The sequence below is a fragment of the Trachemys scripta genome, chromosome 17 (assembly GCF_013100865.1).
Source record: "Trachemys scripta elegans isolate TJP31775 chromosome 17, CAS_Tse_1.0, whole genome shotgun sequence".
Classification (NCBI taxonomy): Eukaryota; Metazoa; Chordata; order Testudines; family Emydidae; genus Trachemys; species Trachemys scripta.
In genome coordinates, this window is record NC_048314.1 from 5,580,957 (window position 1) to 5,600,669 (window position 19,713).

The window sequence follows — 19,713 nt, forward strand, 5'->3', positions numbered from 1 at the left end:
GGGGGGGGGGGGGGGGGGGGGGGGGGGGTTCATCAAGGAGAAACAAACAAACAGAAATTTCACACCGTACCCTGGCCAGTCACAAAACTGGTTTTCAAAGCTTCTCTGATGCACACCGCGCCCTGCTGTACTCTTCTAACCGCCCTGGTGTCTGGCTGCGTGTAATCAGCGGCCAGGCGATTTGCCTCAACCTCCCACCCCGCCATAAATGTCTCCCCCTTACTCTCACAGATACTGTGTAGCGCAGAGCAAGCAGCAATAACAATGGGCATATTGGTTTCACTGAGGTCTATCCGAGTCAGTAAACTGCGCCAGCGCGCTTTTAAACGTCCAAATGAACATTCTACCACCATTCTACACTTGCTCAGCCTATAGTTGAACAGGTCCTGACTACTGTCCAGGCTGCCTGTGTGTGGCTTCATGAGCCATGGCATTAAGGGGTAGGCTGTATCCCCAAGGATAACTATAGGCATTTCAACATCCCCAATGGTTATTTTCTGGTCCGGGAAGAAAGTCCCTTCCTCCAGCTTTTGAAACAGACCAGAGTTCCTGAAGACGCGAGCGTCATGTACCTTTCCCGGCCATCCCACGTTGATGTTAGTGAAACATCCCTTGTGATCCACCAGGGCTTGCAGCAGCATTGAAAACTACCCCTTTCGGTTTATGTACTCGCTAGCGTGGTGCTCCGGTGACAAGATAGGGATATGGGTTCCGTCTATCGCCCCACCACAGTTAGGGAATCCCATTGCAGCAAAGCCATCCACTATGACCTGCAAGTTTCCCAGAGTCACTACCCTTGATAGCAGCAGCTCTTTGATTGCGTTGGCTACTTGGATCACAGCAGCCCCCACAGTAGATTTGCCCACTCCAAATTGATTCCCGACTGACCGGTAGCTGTCTGGCGTTGCAAGCTTCCACAGGGCTATCGCCACTCGCTTCTCAACTGTGAGGGCTGCTCTCATCCTGGTATTCTTGTGCTTCAGGGCAGGGGAAAGCAACTCACAAAGTTCCATGAAAGTGCCCTTACGCATGCAAAAGTTTCGCAGCCACTGGGAATCGTCCCACACCTGCAACATGATGCTGTCCCCACCAGTCTGTGCTTGTTTCCCGGGCCCAGAATCAGCGTTCCATGGCATGAACCTGCCCCATTAACACCATGATTTGCACATTGCTGGGTCCCGTACTTTGTGAGAGGTCGATGTCCATGTCTATTTCTTCAGCACTCTCGTCACCGCGCTGCGGTCGCCTCTTCACCTGGTTTTGCCTTGGCAGGTTCTGGCTCTGCATATACTCCAGGATAATGCGCGTGGTGTTCATAGTGCTCATAATTGCCGCGGTGATCTGAGCGGGCTCCATGATCCCAGTGCTATGGCATTTGGTCTCAAAAAAGCCGCGAAACAGAGGGAGGGGCGACTGACGACATGGCTTACAGCGAATTAAAATCAACAAAGGTAGCTGTGCATCAGGGAGAAACACAAACACAAACAACTGTCACACAGAATGGCCCTCCCAAAGATTGAACTCAAAACCCTGGGTTTAGCAGGCCGTTGATAGCAAATGAATACAGAACAAATCTGGTCCATCTATCTTTTACATCTTAGGCTGGCAGCAGACGATGCAGCATGACTGACAGACATCGGCATCTTCTGGGTGCTTGGCAGAAAATGCTGCATTACGATTGCTAGCCATCATCATCAAGACGGTGCAATAGGACTGCCGGCAGGTCTGAGTCTCCAGGAGACAAAACATGTCTGCCCAGGCGCCTCTGACCGAACTCACTGAGGAGTACGACGACGACGGATACCAATTGTAATACAGCATCTGCTGCCAAAAGGCAAGGAGCTGCTGCTGTATAGCAATGCAGTCCCATGTCTGCCAGCACTCAGATAGCCGATGACGGCTACCAGTCATACTGCACCGTCTACTGCCAAAAGGCAATTAGCTGCTGCTGTGTAGCAATGCAGTACCACGTCTGCCGGCACCCAGATAACATATGGTGATGGTGAGCTGAGCTGAGCGGGCTCCATGCTTGCCGTGGTATGTCGTCTGCACAGGTAACCCAGGAAAAAAGACGTGAAACGATTGTCTGCCGTTGCTCTTGGGGGGGGGGGGGCTGATGACATGTACCTAGAATCCCCCGCAACACTGTTTTTGCCTCATCAGGCATTGGGATCTCAACCCAGAATTCCAATGGGTGGCGGAGACTGCGGGAACTGTGGGATAGCTACCCACAGTGCAACGCTCCGGAAGTTGATGCTAGCCTGGGTATTGTGGACGCAGTCCACCGACTTAATGCACTTAGAGCAGTGGTTCCCAAACTTTAATAGCCCGCAAACCCCTTTCACTAAATTGTGACATCTCGTGAACCCCCTCCTAAAAATGAATATTTCCAGGGATTTAAGTTTAAATTTCCTCAGTGTGATGGATTCGCTTGCTTTGCTCTGCATAGCTCTTGGAAGTCTGGAACCACTGGAGAAAGATAAAGTCTCAGGTCCTGTTCGGCATCAAGTCTGTTTCTGTATTTGGTTTTCAGATGTGCATACGAGGAAAATGCTTTCTCACATAAGTATGTTGTTGAAAATGGTAACAAAACTGCAGCAGCTTTTTCTGCCAGAAAGGGGTACTCGTTTCTTAAACTCAGCCAAAAGTTGATCAATGATAGATTTCTGAAACTCCTTTTCAGTTTGTAATCACAGGAGATCTCAATCAATTTCTCTTTTTCCTGGTGTTTAATATCTGTGTTGAGAAAGTGGTATCATCAAAAGGGTTGCGAATTCAGTCATTATCGCCTGACATAGCTGGAAAGTATTCCCTGAAAGTTGTTCAAAGTCCTTTTAGGTGTGCAATTATATTGGTTTTAGTGCACTGATCCAACTGAAGTTTATGTTCTGCCAGGAAGTCATGAAGATTACTGAAACACTCAGTTTGATTGTTTTCCAAACAACTTTCCCAGAACTGCAATTTCTTTATCAGGGATTCAACTCGCTCTTGCACATTGAAAACTGTTATATTGAGGCCTTGAAGAAATAAATTTAGGTCATTAATTCTTGAGAAAATATCTGCTAAATAAGCTAGGCTCTGGAGCCAGACATTATTTTCCATACAGCTGGCAAGGTGGAAAGGGTGGCTGTTGAAAAAAAACTAGGATTTCCGTTCTAACCTCAAACAAGCGCACAAGGATATTACCCCTTGAGAGCCATCTAACTTCAGTATGGGTCAACACACAGTCATGTATACTACCCATTTCTTCACAAAGTACGTGAAATATTCTGGAATTTGTTGGCCATGACTTTATGAAATTCACCATTTTCACTGCATTGTCCAGCACTTCCTTCAGTCCCTCTGGCATGCATTTTGTTGCAAGGACTTGTCTATGGATGCTGCAATGAGTCCAAGAGACTTTTGATGCAACCTTTTTTGTTCGAGCTACAAATCCAGTATACTTCCCAGTCATTGACGTGGCCCCATCAGTGCAAATGCCTAGGCAACGAGACCAATCTATTTCCTTTTCTTGAAAATATGCATTAGTCAGATTGAAGATATCTTCTCCACTTGTACGTTCTTCCAATGGTCAGCAAAACAACAAGTCTTCTTCAACCATACCTTCATTCACATAACGTACAAACAGTAGCAAAATAGCTAGATTAGCTACATCAGTTGATTCATCCAACTGTATAGCATAATATGGACTATTTTTTACTCTATGTACAATTGTGGTCTCTACATTATTTGATATGTTATTAATTCTTCGTGACAACGTATTATTGGACAAAGGTACCATGTCAATCCTTTTTGCAGCCTTTTCTCCGAGCATGCAATGAACTACATCTTTTATACATGGACCAATCAAGCTCTCTGCTATGGTATGGGCTTCCGATGCTTTTGCTACTCGGTAGCTCACGTGGTATGATGCTTTAAGGGCATTTTCATTATCAGTACTTGCTTTGGATATAAAACTGGTAATGTCACTTTTCTTCTCAGCTAATTTTCGCTTGAAAAACATCAACAGGCTTGTCGAGTTGTGCAGGATGCCTAGTTTCTAAATGGCGCTGAAGTAGAGAAGGTTTGAGGCTGCTGTTTGCTAGAACATCACCACAAATCACACACCGTGGTTTTGGATGTTCTTGATCACCAATGTATGTAAAGCCTTATTTTATATAATCATCGTCATATTTTCTTTTCTTTGTAAGTGACTTTCCAGGACCATTATGATCATTAGACTTAGATTTTCCACAGTGTGGACTTGTGGAAACACTAGCTGATTCCAGCGTCTTTACACTTTCCTTTTTCAGCCACTTATACATTGAACTTGTGTACAAAAGTTCTAATAAAAATAACAGAGAGAGACTGCTAACAACCAACAAACTAGAAACTGAGAAGATTCACTCACTGAAGCAAATCAGCACTCCAGAGAAAAGGACAATTACTGAGACACCTTAACACTCCTACACTGGCTACAACGTGCTTCTGGCTGGTTTGGCTCGCAAACAGCTTTTCTTCCTCCGAGGAAGGTGCCCTGGGAGGGACAAATTAGCTTGGACCACCCCCCACGTTCAGCATGGCCCCCTGCTGACTGCCCTGGATGCAAACTTCCCCTGCTTGACAAGGACAGGGATCTGAGCTGCCACCTGCACCCCGCGTGGAGTGCTGGGGTTCGGGGACGCTGGCTCCCCCGCTGACAGGGGAGGGCTGGGGCTGCCGGCTCAAACTGCCCAGCCCCGCTCTCCACGAGGCTTGGGCTGCCAGCTCCACTGCTGACGGGGAGGGCTCGGGCTGCCGGTTCCCTGGCTGACAGGGGAGGGGCTCGGGCTGCCGGCTCAAACTGCCCGCTCTCCACGAGGCTCGGGCTGCCGGTTCCCTGGCTGACAGGGGAGGGCTTGGGCTGCCCGCTTAAACTGCCCAGCCCCGGTCTCCCTGGGGCTCAGGCTGTCTGCCCTGCAACTGGGTTCCAGCAGAGTCCTCTGGCTGCCATTAATGAAATTTTTCTTGCGAACCCCCTGAAACGTTCTGCGAACCCCACTTTGGGAACCACTGACTTAGAGCATTTATGTGGGGACACACACAATCGACTGTATTAAACAATTTCTAAACAACCAACTTCTATAAATTCAACCTAATTTCGTAGTGTAGACATACCCTCAAAAGCTTGCACCTGCCACCAAAAGAAGTTGGTCCAATAAAAGATATTACCTCACCAACCTTGTACTCTCGTATCCTGGGACCAACACAGCTATGACAACATTGCAAACCAGAAGTATAAGGCTATTATTTACAGATGTTTGTGGGTGAGCCTAGAGCTAGCAGATGAGGTCTACACCACCATGGTCATGAATCTCTCCTGTGCTGGATAAGCTCTTGCTGATGTGGAATCTAGTAGCCATGCCATTATGAACTCTATTCTCTGGGTCAGCAACAGTGATGACAGTCTTTGAAGATCCTGAGACCGAGTGTGGTGAAAAGTACAATTAGGTGAATGGAGTCTTTCACTTGCTATGGTGACCTTCCTTGAATGAGATAATCACAGAGGTACAAATATACCTGAATCCCCAGTCTCTTTAGATGAGCCACAATGACTGCAAAGCACGGGGTGAATACCTTGGCTGCTGTTAAAACACCAAAAAGCAGGACTTTGTACTGGCAGGGAGAGTCTCCCACTTGGAACCTCAAGATATTTTCTGTGTGCCAGATGACATGATACCTGAAAATATGCATCAACAGCTGTGAACCAGTCTTCATAATCCCATTGCTAGCTCCCGGAGGTCAGAGCTGCCATCTTGAACTTGAAATAATCGCAGGTGACTGTGTTGCAAACACCCTTTTCCCTTTGGATCAGAAAACAATATGAGTAAAAGCCCTTCCCCTCTGAAATCCAGAGCCACTTCTTTTACTGCTCTGAAATTTAGAAGGGAGGCCACTTCTTGATTTAACAGTATCTCATGAGAGAGATCCCTGAAGAGGAATGGGGAAGAGGGGTGAGTTGATAGGAAGGGACTGGAATTGAACTGAACACCCCACGTTGATGATCTCTAAGACCCCCGGCTTATGTAGATTCCCAACCACTCCAAAATGCCAAAAGGGGTGAGGGAGGGAAGGAGGGTAAAACCATCCAAAGACTCTATATGGCTCTTGATGATGGCATCAAGCTTGTTGCTGTGCGGTGGACACAGAATGTGCAGTAGAGGACAAAGAGGCAGAGGGTCTTCTGTTTGGGAACTTCTGCTTCTTCCTCAGCAATTCTGATGATTTTTGTGGGTTACAATAACATGTGGAGAGTTCTTTGTCTAAAGCAAAATCACCTTCTCCACGGGGCTGGTGTGCAGACTCCCAAGAAACAGAGAGAGGCTCAAATCTTTCAGAGTGCAGGGCTTCATTAGTTGTTGCATTGACTATGTCACAACCTCCAAATGGGAGGCCCTCAGTTGCTGTCTGGACCTCCTTGGGTGTTCCTGAAGATTGCAACCACGGAGCCCTGCAAATGACGACTGAGGTGGCTGTTGATCATGCTGTGGCCAATGCATCCAACACCTCCTGCAGTGATGGATGAGCCACAAATAGTCCCTCAGATACATACTTTGACAGGAGTGCCAAATACTTTGCAAGGCACATCTGCAGACTTCATGATGATTAATTCTTCCTGCCAGATAGATCTAATTTTTTCAGATCTTTTGTCTCTGAGTTATTTTTGTGGTCCCTGCTGCCTGGACCTTTCATGCACCACCATCACTTCCAGAGATCCAGGAAACATTCAAGCCCACTTGAAGGGACTCAATAGCGCCTATCTGTCATTGTAGAGGTAGGCGCCACAGACACTGGGGTCTGCCATAAATGTTTAATGGTTCCAATAGCCCCTTGTTAATTGGCATGGCAACATTTTCGAACATGGAGGAATGCAGGATGTGCAATTTTTCCTACACTACTGCCAAAGATCTCTAAAGTGTCTGCCATGTGACACAGAAACACTCTTCCATCTGCAGGTGTTATTCCTCAGTTTCCTGTTCTTCCTGGGGTATAGCATGAGTCCCACATTATCTACTCTTCTTGAGCTACTCTCCGAAGCTTCATAGGAGAAGGAAATCTAACTCTGGAGGGTGTGACACACTGTACCTCAAAGAAGCTCCCTGTAACCCCCATATTCATCAAAGCATGCCATGTAAGATACTATATGAAAGGTCATGATCTGCTGAAACTCATTGTTCTGTCAAAATATGTATATTGGTAGCATGCATGAAGTTATGAGATTTTGCTATATGGTTGTTATTGAAATATGTTGTGAGTCTGGGAGTCGCTCACTGCTAGTTCTCCAGTGACCCGCAACCATTCTGGGCCATTGACCAGCAGGGGAATTGTAAATAAGAAATTTACAAATTCTGTAAGAGATTATTGCTCAAGCCCCATGCAACGGGGCTTGCTCAACTCTGAGACTCAGCAAGGCCCACATATTTGGGCCAGTATTTTTACAGGCACATGAACTGAGGGTATAAGATGGACAGTGGCATCCTGAGACCACCTCTCTCCCCTCCCCTACCTACACTGAAGGCAACAAGAATGCTGGGAAGACAAAGACTTGAACTGAGGAGACTGGTCCAAGGCTGAGAAGGAAATTCAGCCTGTGTCTTAAGAACTGTAACCTACCTGCAACATCCAGCGGGGTGAGAAAAGCTGTTTGATTCAACTCTAACAGTCTAAAAGTTTAAGATTTAGAATGCATGTTTACTTTTTATTTTCTTAAGGTATTTATTTTCTGACCTTTATTCCTACCACTTAAAATCTATCTTTCTGTAGTTAATAAACTTATTTTAATATTTTATCCTTACCAGTGAGTTTGTCTAAGGTGCTTGGGAAATCTGCTCAGGTTACAAAGGCTGGTGCATGTCCACTTTCCTTTCACAAATAAATTCTATGTGAGGGAAAGACACTGCCCCTAATTAATATGCTTGCATTGTTCAAAAGAAGTCTTGATCAGTGTAAGACAGTATATTTCTGGGGTCCAAGGCTGGGGGCTTGAGAGATTTGCTGGTGTTTCCCTGTGTATAGTTCATGAATGCCTTGGAGAGTATGCATGCAATTTAGCTGGGTGTGCCTCAGCATGCAGGTGACTGAGTGATCACAGCACCTCGAGGGGGTTTGCTGCTTGTCACTGGCAAAGCATTATGAAAAGTCAGCCCAGGCTGTAGAATTAAGGGGACATAGTGGTCCCATAGTTCCAGGTTGTACCCCAGGGATCCCGTCACAGAGGGACAGCTGATGTAGCCCAATAGGCTCACTAGGGGAGCTGGGAGCTACAAGGGTGGATACCTAGGAGAGTGCTCTCCTGGAGATCACATAGGTCAATGCCTACACTAATGGTGTCTAGATTCCCTGTCAGACCTGAAGGGGTCATATGAATGGGAATGAGATGAGCGGATGGGGGATGCCTCCCTATTTGCTTGGGAGGAGGAAGAAAATGACTCCTTCTCTAATGGTGGGGCTACCCTAACTGGAGATGTAGGGAAAGCTTGAGTATTGACCATCACTAGAGCTGAAAAGCTAATTGGCGCCTTGAATGTACTGGTAATTAGTACTGTACAGGACACTCTCACAGACGAGGCTGTGTGGTCAATGCAAGATTACTTGGTAAAGAAAATAACTTTGGTGCCGAGAAAGTCTGCGCGAGGGAAAGACACTGTCCCAGTTCAGAAACACTGCAGTATAGTCGGTATCAAAGTTTTATCAAGAGGACTGGAAACAGCAAGGGCATATGGAACCAGATGGCTGCTTACCAATGACATGAACTGTAAACTATCAACCAAAAGATTGGCAATTGCTACCAGTAATTTAAAAGTGGACACTTAAAGCTCCAAGACCAAGGAAGCAAACTTTGAAGTGTTTAGTAAAATGAGAACACTTCTTCAACCAGATGAAGTATACATATCTGTGATGAATCGTGTCCTAGATACAATGGCATTGTGCTGTATAGCACAGCATGCCAGTGTATAAAAGGATCCTTCCTGGACAGCTGAGTTTGGTTGGCAAATACTGCTTAAATATAGCTCAGGCAGAGGGCAGAAAATATCTTCCATGGTTTATGATATCTATTTTGCACTGAGTACATACCGTACAGCAGTTAGAGGAAGTGTCAGACCCAATATATACATCTAAAAATCAAAGCTAAAAGAGCCACCAGATAGAACTGAAGGCTAAATTTCTTCAGCTGTCCCATTTTGCATCCACAGCATGCACCCTGTAACTCCTGAGGGCATTCTGCACCAAACATATTAAAATTCTGCACACAATATTTTAAAATTCTGCAAAACTCTGCAAATGTTATTTGTTAAATAAATGTGGAGGCTCCAGCATGGTAGTGGTGAGCACAGGCAACTGGCTGCATAGAAGTGGAAGATCACTGTGTAGCCCCCCCACACACACACACCCCGGGCAGGAACGCCGCCAGCTTTTCTGCTGCCCTAGACAGAGGAAGGTCCCGCCCCGAAATACAGCCCCCCACAGAGGCGGCGGAAGGTCCCGCCGCCGAAATACCGCTGCAGTCGCCGCCCCCCAAATTGTAGTGCCCTAGGCGACTGCCTAGGTCGCCTAATGGGTTGCGCCAGCCCTGACTCCAGGACATGAACTCAGCAGTGAGACTGCACCCAACCCTGACAAGGCGCAAGGAAAGGGCCTGCCCCAGAAACGCCCCAGGGCCCTGCCCCTCCATGTGGGCAGGCAGGCTCAGCAAGGCAGGATCCAAGTGTGGAGGGGATTAGTGTGGGGGATCCAGGTGTGGGTTGAGAGGGTTCTGTGTGGGGCAATCTGTGTGTGGGCAGCTCAGTGGGGGATACGGGTGCGGGGGGGGGGATCTGGATGCACAGGAGCTTGTTGGGGGGTTCTGGGTTCAACGGCAATGGGACTCTGCAGGGGGTCCAGGTGAAGGTGGTTAGGGCTCAGCGAGGGGGGGGGTGTCTGTGCATGGGGTTGGGGGATAGAGCTTGGCAGGGAGGTCTGGGTGTCGGGGGCTCAGTGGGGGCTCCAGACACCGGGGGAGTGGAGCTCAGTGTGTGTGTGTGTGGGGGGGGAATCCAGGTGCAGCTGGTTGGGGCTCATTCTGGTGGGGATCCGGGTGGTTTGTTGGGGTGGTCCAGGTGTAGGGGGAGTGGGGCTCATCATGGGGGTTCTGAGTGTGTGTAGGGGGTGAGGCTTGGCGGGAGGGTCTGGATATGAGGGGGTCTGGATGCACAAGGGCTAGGCAGATGGGGGTGCATCTCCCTGTACAGGGATCCCTCCCCATGCAGCTGAGGAGCAATGGGTTCAGGAAGTGTGAGTGGGGGGGGGGGCGGAGTTTGCAGAGCTTCCTGCAGCTGGGGGAGAAATCTGGGGGTGGGTCTGACCTGGCCCCGGATGCCGGGAAGAGGAAGTCCTGTCCTCCCCAGCCCAGCCGAGACTAGCAGCTGAGCCCGACCCAGGGTAGGAGCCACCAGGCGGATTCCTTCCCCAGTCCCTCCTCCTGCCCCACAGTGATTTACCTCTCTGCTGGCTGTCCTGGGCACCCAAAACATACTGCTGGGGAGGGTCACATGACTGCTCTTGTGGCTTCCCTTTGCTTCCCCATCAGAAAGTCATTTTTCAGAGGGAAGCAAAGAAATCTGTGGGGAACATAAATTCTGTGCATGTGCAGTGGTGCAGAATTCCCCCAGGAGTAACTCTTCAAAGGCATGAAGGACAAAATGGTTGCATCCCTCCTTCAGCTCCGTCACAGTTCGAAGCCCATGCTTGCTGAGCACTCTGAAAGCAGGGATGGATGGTGGGTAATGCGATCCGCACATACTATGACATCTTGAAGAACCACAATTAGCGTAGGTTAAGTAACTGTTCTCTCTTCTTCGAGAATGTCAGTGTGGATTCCCCTATAGGTGACTGGCAAGCAGCAGCATCTTTGGATGGTGGGACTGAGGTGTCACAGCTGATCAGGGAAATGAAGATTGTAGCACTGCTCATCCAAGCTTGGCATTTGCCCTGGCTGCCATGTCAAGCGCATGATGTTTAATGAAGGTCACAGGATTACTCCACACAGCTGCCGTGCAAATCTCCAAGATCAGCACATTTCTGAAGTAAGCCAACAATGCTGCCTGTGCTCTGGTGGAGTGTGCATTTATGTTAGGTGGAAAAGACACACCAGGAAGCTGCTACCAGATGGATGTGCACTGTGTGATCCACTTTAAAAGTTTCAGGGAAGAGACTGCCTGGCCTTTCACAGATTCATACATTCTGAGGCCAGAAGGAATATATGACCACCCTGCCCTTTGTGCCCTCACAGACACTTGCACACCCCAGACACTGCTAGCCAAAAGAATCTAGTCTCACAGGCATAAGGCACATGTGCCCCTTGCAATGGAAGCCATACTGACACGTATTGGAAGTGCTGAACATTCCTTCCGCGTCAGTGGGACAATCATAACTGCACAAGTCACTTTGTTAGGATGATTTCCAGCCTAACTGGCTGTCACTTACAATTAGAGAGATTAAAATGGCCCTAAGAAGTTACAAATTGGTTGTTACTTTTACTCTCTGCTTGTTTCACAAAACAGCAAAGCAAGAAATATCCAGTAGTCTAGTGGGGATTATAGGTTAATTTTAATGTACTGATGTTTTTAAGCTGTGACACAATGCAAAGTTCATCATAAGAATATATAACAGCCATATTAGGTCAGACCAATGGTCTATTTAGCCTAAACTCCAGCCTTTTGACAGTGGCTAGTGCCAGATGCTACAGAGGGAATGAACAGAGCTGTGCAATTTCAAGTGATCCATCCTCCATCATCCAGTCCCAGGTTCTGCCAGTTGAAGGTTTAGGGACACCCGGAGCATTGGCTTGTGTCCCTGGCCATCTTGGCTAATAGCCATTGATGGACCTATCCTCCATGAACTTATCTCATTATTTTTGAACCCACTTATACTTTTGGCCTTCACAACATCCCTTGGAAATGACTGTGTGTGAAGAAGTACTTCCTTAAGTTTCTTTTAAACCTGCTGTTGATTATTTCATTGGGTGAAGGGGTAAATAACAATTCACTTGGTCAATACAATTCATAATTTTATAGACCTCTATCGTATACCCCCCCTTAGTCGTCTCTTTTCTAAACTGAATAGTCCCAGTCTTTTTAATCTCTCTTTGTATAGAAGCTGTTCCATGCCCCCAATCATTTTTTTAGCCCTTCTTCAAAGTACTTGGTCCAAAGCACACAACTGAAATTCAATACGAGCTGTTTGCCTAACTCTCTTATCCTTTGACAACCCCAACCACACTGGTAGCAATGGGTTGTATGGAAACAGACACATTTCTGTAAATAGTTTTAAATCTTATAAATTAGCATTATAGCACAGAGGTTTTATAAATTTACCAGTACTTAGAACATTATTTTATTTTAAAACTGGTTTAGTTTTATAGTCCAAGAAGAACAAACAGTAAGGGAAGTTTCCTCCCACCCACTATCAATCCAATTAGTAATCTAAACTAATTCAACCAAGGCAATTCACAAGAAATTTCTCAAGATAAAAACTTGGGAACACCTAAATACTGAATAATTTGCTATTAGGCAACACAGCAAGATAAGAAAACTACAGATTCATTAGGTCATCCTGCATACAGATTCCATTTGGTGTGATGTGATTCTGTGCAAGGTTACTAAATTCAGTATTGCTCCCTGTCCCTGCAAACCCCCCCCACACACACAAATATTTGAAGCAGATTTCACCGTGCATGTACACAAGTACCTTTGGGACTCAGTGGTATCAATTACATTTCATTCCATTCCCCCACCCCATTTATCTTACCTATGCACACTCATTCTTTGTACTTATGAAATTGTTACTCCCTTGTGACTCTAGCTAAAGTGGAATAATCAGGGGCAAATTCTTATCTCTGACAGGAATTCTCTGTTCTCAAATTGACTGGTGTAAATCCAGCAGTACTCCACTGAATTCAGTAGAATTACTTGGAAAATATATCGGTGTAACTGAGATCTGAATCTGGCCCTTAGACATATTTTCTGAGCACTGGAAATTAAGCAAATGGCCTAGGAATTGTTTCTTACCCCCCTGCTGAAGGCTGCCAAGAATCTTCTCACCCAGCAAATGGATCAGTCTAGTCACAACCTGGAAGGGGGAAAGAAATGAACATTTCAGACAGGATATTTTATTTTAATGTATTCAAACAGATAATGGAAAAAAATAAGAGAAGGGTTTAAATAGAACATTGCTGAGACTTGCTAAGGGTTTTACAAAGCACAGCTTCTCCATGGGAAACAATTACTTCCACTCTGTGATATAGTGACAGCTCATTTTTCTTGTATAAAGTTACCTGTGTCATTTTTATTTTACACTAACCTTTAAAACTTAAAAAAAATAGGTCGTTTACAATCTATTCTGCTATAAAAAAAACTTTTCTGGAAAGACTCAGTGTCACATTTTCACTATATCTCCAATGTGCACATACTGTGAGTATTTCAGAAATAAAGTGTCTTGTGGTAGTTATTGAATACCATCTTATTTGTATACTGTACAATCACCCTGGTCCATACTCAGATCAGATTCCTCATATACAACAAGGTGTTATGGGTGAAGAGGTGGAACACACACATATTCAAAGCCCTGTATACATCCTGGGAAGCTGAATTACCTTCATGAAACTGATCTGGAGGCACAGGAAACAGGCATGGCTCATTCCAAGGACCAGATTTTGATCTCAATGGAGTTACTTGGGATTTATACTGATGTGAAATCAGTATCTGGCCCTTAATCTAATTTCAAAAGATAAATTTATCTTTACAAGAAGTAATCAGTAGTTCCGAACAAGAGCAATAATGGAAAGCTAACAGTTGTAACACTAAGGAGTAGCTGAACTGGAAAATACTTCAGTTGGTTTTGACACTTATCAATTTATCACTAAGTAAAATAAAGGCAGTATCTGCCTTAGTAAAATTCTAGTAAACTATAACTGCTAATATGTAGTAAAATACAAACACTTGGATTTTTTAAATAAAAGACATTTCCTGGTAAATAAGAGTAGCTTTGAACCTCATGAAGATGTTAAAGAGAAAATCACCCCTCATTTTGACTTGATTCATCAACAAGATAAATGTATTGTACACTATTGCTGTTTGTCTGACAAGAAGGAACTAAGTGGCAAGCGGAGCATGATTTTCTGTTGGCGTGTTGGTGTGTGACTGGCAATTACACAGCCCCTCCGTCACTAGCATGCCAATATTAATGACATCTGTGAATGCCCCTTCCCTCGCTCCTCCCTCCATGTTGTAAAAAATCAATAACTTGAAACAATAAAACAAATTTCTCCCAAATGTAAGCACTTCAAGATTTAACCTTAAAGTGGAAAACCTTGTAAGACATCTCAGCTTGATAATTAGTATTGTTTTATGCATCCTGTCTAAAGCAGTTTTGTCCCAGGCAGCCAATACCATTGATTAAGCCTGCATAATTCATGTATCAGGAGATAGCCATGTTAGTCTGTATCCACAAAAACAACAAGGAGTCTGGTGGCACCTTAAAGTCTAACAGATTTATTTGGGCATAAGCTTTCATGGGTAAAAAACCTCACTTCTTCAGATGCAAAGAAGTGAGGTTTTTTACCCACAAAAGCTTATGCCCAAATAAATCTGTTAGACTTTAAGGTGCCACCAGACTCCTTGTTGTTTTCATAGTTCATGGAATCCCATAATTTTAACAAATGTGAGATTTAAAGAGCATTTGGAGAAAAACTCGGGGCGTCTCCAACACAATATCAATTACTAAAGCCAGAACTGAGAGTAATGGCTGAACTTCAGACAGGACCAACGTATTCGAACAATAAGTTTGCACAGAACTGTATGTCTCCTACCTCCAGTATCAGGGACAGTCAAGGCAAATAGTCCATATAGAATATAATGGAAAAATAAGCATATATTACAATCAGAAGCCAGAGATGGAAGAGGCCCATTAAATCATCTTTTCCCACCTCTCTACCAGTGTAGGTTTGTTCCCTAGTGTACAATTTATTCAATACAGCTTTCAAAGTCCCAAGTGATGGGATTCCCACCTCCCCCACTGGGAGAGTATTCCACAGCCCCAGTGTGAAGTATGGGCCCCATACGGTCAGTTGAATATTGCAGAATATCAAAACAAAATTCAGCTACAGGACAGATATTTAGACGTATGCATGCCAAGACAGGGTAGAGGAGATTTCCAGGAACATTCCAACCAATCCAAAGATGTTTTTTGACCTTGTACTCAAGCCACTCCCCAACTAAGCCCAGACAATCACATTGACAAAGCATCTTGAGGAAGCTTTCAAACAATCATACTTAGTGCCCTATCAAATTTACAAACGTGAAAAATGCATCACAGACCGTGAAATATGATCTTTTGTGTACTTTTACCCTATACTACACAGATTTCACAGGGGAGACTAGCATTTCTCAAAATGGGGTCCCAACTCAAAAGGGGGTTGCAGAGAGGGTCGCAAGGTTATTGTAGGGAGTTTGCAGTATTGGCACCCTTACTTCTGTGCTGCCTTCAGAACTGGGTGGCTGGAGAGTGGTGGCTGCTAGGTGGGCACCCAGTTCTGAAACAGCGCCACTGCCAGCAGCAGGGCAAAAGTAAAGGTGGCAGTACCACAACCCCCACTACAAACCCCTTTTGGGTCAGGACCCCAACAGTTACAACACTGTGAAATTCCAGATTTAAATAGCTGATATCATGAAATGTATGATTTTTAAAAAAATCCTGCCACTGTGAAATTGAACAAAATGGACCGTGAATTTAGTAGGGCCCTACTCATACTAGCAGTGACCTAAGGAGATTGCTTCGGTAAGTTACCTCTTACCATCAGTGTCCATAACTAACTCAATCTTCGAACCTTGCTCAGCAGAGAATACTAATAAAGCAGAACAGCATTTATTAATGTACAGTGGCTAAGTAATACTGGCTGTTGCTCACAAGGGAACTGACTGCCAAGCTCATTTATTTTGGAATCTCAGCTAGAATTAAAAATCAACTAACTCTGCAGCAAATATAACAAAGTTTACTACTCACCCAGCTACAAGCTGAACCTGCTGCAGTACTACAGCTCCTAGGTTTGCAATTGTGGATTTTGGTTTTCCACAGCTAAACCCAATCCTGCTAACTGCTTCAACTGTAGAAAAAATTCCTTCTACAGTGAAATCTATTAGACAGTGAAACCACCTCCCAAGGGAAATGCCCCATGACTTGAGAATTTTTTTAAGATAATGTCTATACATACTGTATTCAGTTAGCAGGCATGCTGGAGTATCAATTTGCACCTACAAAATATGAATCTACTATAACAGTTATGGAGTTACTATTTAACCATATTTTGCACTTCTAATGCACCTTTCACCAGAGGAGCTCAAGGAGGTTAGCAAACGACTAATATCTTGATTCCCAGTCTGCTGCTCCTACCACCAGGAGACGTGATTTGCCTTACTAGTTAAATCAATCCTTACACCCCTGGAATAGCTGTGAAAAAATTGTTTTTCCAATGCCCTGTGCGAGAGAAGCAGGCTGCTTACCATCATAGGATGAGTCACCATGCTGCTGTCATGGAAACATACAAGAACATCAATTCTGGATCTAAGATAGGAACTGGTCTGAGATTTCCTTGGAGTTTTAAAATATGCCAAGCATTTTCTCATAAAAAGGTACTGTGCTCTTTAGAAAAAGACTTGGCCCTCAGTCTTCTGAGATGCCAATATAAATCACAGCTGCTGCTATTCCCAATCTGAGACTTGAGCTCTTTTGAGATTACTCAGAGCAGTCAAAACATGCATTGTAATAGCCTCCCACAGCGAAGAACATAGTTAATACAAAGCCCGTGGGAAGAATTCTAATACTAACGGTGAAGAAATTCTCAGTTAATTTCCAACCACCTTTATTCTGCACCACAATGACAACACAACTTAGTCAACTTACTCCCTCAGGTCCAGGAGCAATTCTGGCCAAGTGCAACCAGGGAACCACTGGTTTCTTCTCTGATAGAGAGGGGAATGCCAAGGAACAAACCATTCTTGCTCCTCCTGAGAAATGAGTAGCATGAGGAGCTGGAGCTGCTATACTTCCGCCAGGAGAGGAGTAGAGAGCAAGTAGCAGAGTAGCCTGGTTTTTAAGAAGAGAGATGGGGCATCAGGGACAGGGAGCCCAGGGGCAGGGAGCTGGGAAGCAAAGGGCCTCCTGAACACTCAGGACAGTACAATTGGACTAAAGGAGGCTACAAGAGTCTAGAAATTTTCAGCACATCTAGGGCTGCCTCTATATTGACAGAATTGGAACTTGTAACTTTCCACCAGGGCTACTTCACTATGCATAGCAACAGTAGATCCTGTAGTGAAGACAGAGCTCAGCCACTTTTTACACAGATTACAAGTTAGATGGCATGGTGGGAAATACACCTGAGTCTTCTTGTACACTACAGATTCCAGCATCACTTCCACCAGCAGAGCTGAACCAGTGATGAATTTTGGGCTCCATTTTTGAAAATGTAGACAAGACTTAGAAATCTCAGTGAGGTGGTTCTTCTCCCCCCACTCCACCTCCCCCCACTCCCAGGCTGGAGGAGAGTGAGCTGTCTTCTCTTTGCAGGAAGAAGAATGCACCTGGGAATGCAGCATTCACTCATCTCTATTGTGATGTGCATCATCTGGTGCCAGACAGTAGACTCCACTAGCACAGAGTGTAACATCTCTGGCGTGTTGCAATATCCGTAGTGCACTACAGTCACCATGGCACCTGCTAACCCACATCCAATTCTACTCAACAGACCTCCTAACACATAACCAGTTTACAATCACAGCTGTTGGCAGATCACCGGTCAGTACACTGGTCAGTTAGTCTTTGCACCACTACTCATGGAAAATCTATACGTCTAAAAGTCAGCTGGTTTGGAATTGAGACTCTCTAAAACATCAGACAACTTTTGAAAAAGGTTAGACGTGCACTTGAGTAACCATTGTGTTTGTGGAGCTGGACAGGATCTGGTAACTGTGACTAGGAGAGTAAAAGTATCAGAACGGAAGCCTGCACTGATGTGATCCCACTAACTGTGATATCAGAACAAGATTTTCACACTGAATGCTACTACAGTTATGATCCAGGGAACTCCTTTTCATGGAGGTGGTTAAGAAATATACCAGGGTAAAAATTCTCAAAAGCATGTGGAGTGACTTAGGAGCTTAAGTCCAATTTTCAGGAGAGACTTTGGGACTTCAGAGACTAAGGGCATGTCTACACTACAAATTTAAGTTGACTTACGTAATTAAAACAACAAAGAGACCTGTGGCACCTTATAGACTAACAGATGTATTGGAGTATAAGTTTTTGTGGGTGAATACCCACTTCGTCAGACGGAGCATTCACGAAAGCTGATGCTCCAATACATCTGTTAGTCTATAAGGTGCCACAGGACTCTTTGTGGCTTTTTACAGATCCAGACTAACACGGCTACCCCTCTGATACGTAATTAAAACAGTGGTTCATGTCCACACTATGCTCCTTCTCTTGGCGATGCACATCCTCACCAGGAGCACTTCCACCAAATTAACTGTCATGGTGGGGCACTGACAGCTGGAACCCCATGGAGGAGGGGGCTCCAGCTGTCAGCCCCACGTGGGGGAGGGGGGGCTCCTGCTGTCAGTCAACAGGTGATGTAAGTAGTGCAGTGTCGACATGGACACTGCGTCACCCTAACTACATAGACCTAAATGCTACACTTCTAGTGGGCACAGAGATATTAAGTCGATGTAGCGGGCAACTTACATCGGTGGGAGTTGCATTTTACCTAAGCAGCGTTATATCAACCTAACTCTGTAGTGTAGCCGAGGCCTAAGTCCCACTGACTTTCAATGACACTTTGGCTCTTAGTTGCTTTTGATAACTGTACCCCTAATAATTTGGCAATGTGCTTTCGAGCACTGCAAAATTTTAAACAGAAGCCTAATATCCAAATGCTCCCAGCCCAGGCCCTCTTAATATGTTCATAGATTAACCCCACCAGCTCTCCTCCTCTGAGCTGTATATTTGCCTACTCTCAGCTGGCTTACTTCAACTTCAGAACTGAACACCCTTCAACACAGTGGGCTAAACAGTACTTCAATTATATATAATTTGTTCCAGTTATAATACAAGTGCACAGCTGTGCACTCCATCCACCTCATATGATTTCAATTTCATTGCTATCCCTCTTTTCCAGAGCTCTGTTTAACAGCTACTCCAGTCCCTACGCTCGACTATCTGCACTGTTATATTTCAAGGAACCTGTAATTCTCTAGGTCCATTTCCAGCTATGAGTTACCTATATGATCTTTCGAGACCAGAGATTTAGCTAAAAAAATTTCCACTCATCTGTGAAATTTAATTTGCTTTACTGTAAACCATCCTGAAAACTCATTCTAATGAGAATTCAGTTCTAAAAAATGAATCAGTGGGAAATGTTGTCTTTTCTTTGTTTCATCTATAGTTTGGACTTCTGGGAAAATTTACAACTTGTTTAGCACCATCAGTGCATCTACATTTAATTTTCCACTTTAGATAACTTAATTTTTAAAAATACTGCTCACTGATCATTTCCATAAAAAACATCCCAACAGTAGATTTCCACATACAGAGACCATCACTATTAATTTACTGGCAGTAAGTTGATTCACAGCAGAAAAGCAATCTTCATTTAAAAAAATACAA

At 44.9% G+C, this 19,713-nt stretch overlaps 1 protein-coding gene across 3 annotated transcripts in view; it reads right to left on the reverse strand.

The window, feature by feature from the left end:
- Positions 1-19,713, reverse strand: part of PNPLA7 (patatin like phospholipase domain containing 7) — a gene marked incomplete in the record, with an annotated part of 370,650 nt that overhangs the window by 168,796 nt on the left and 182,141 nt on the right. For all 3 annotated transcript variants that reach the window (XM_034793933.1, XM_034793931.1, XM_034793932.1), the window contains 1 exon segment: positions 13,065-13,125. In XM_034793933.1, the coding sequence (XP_034649824.1) occupies positions 13,065-13,125 (61 nt within the window).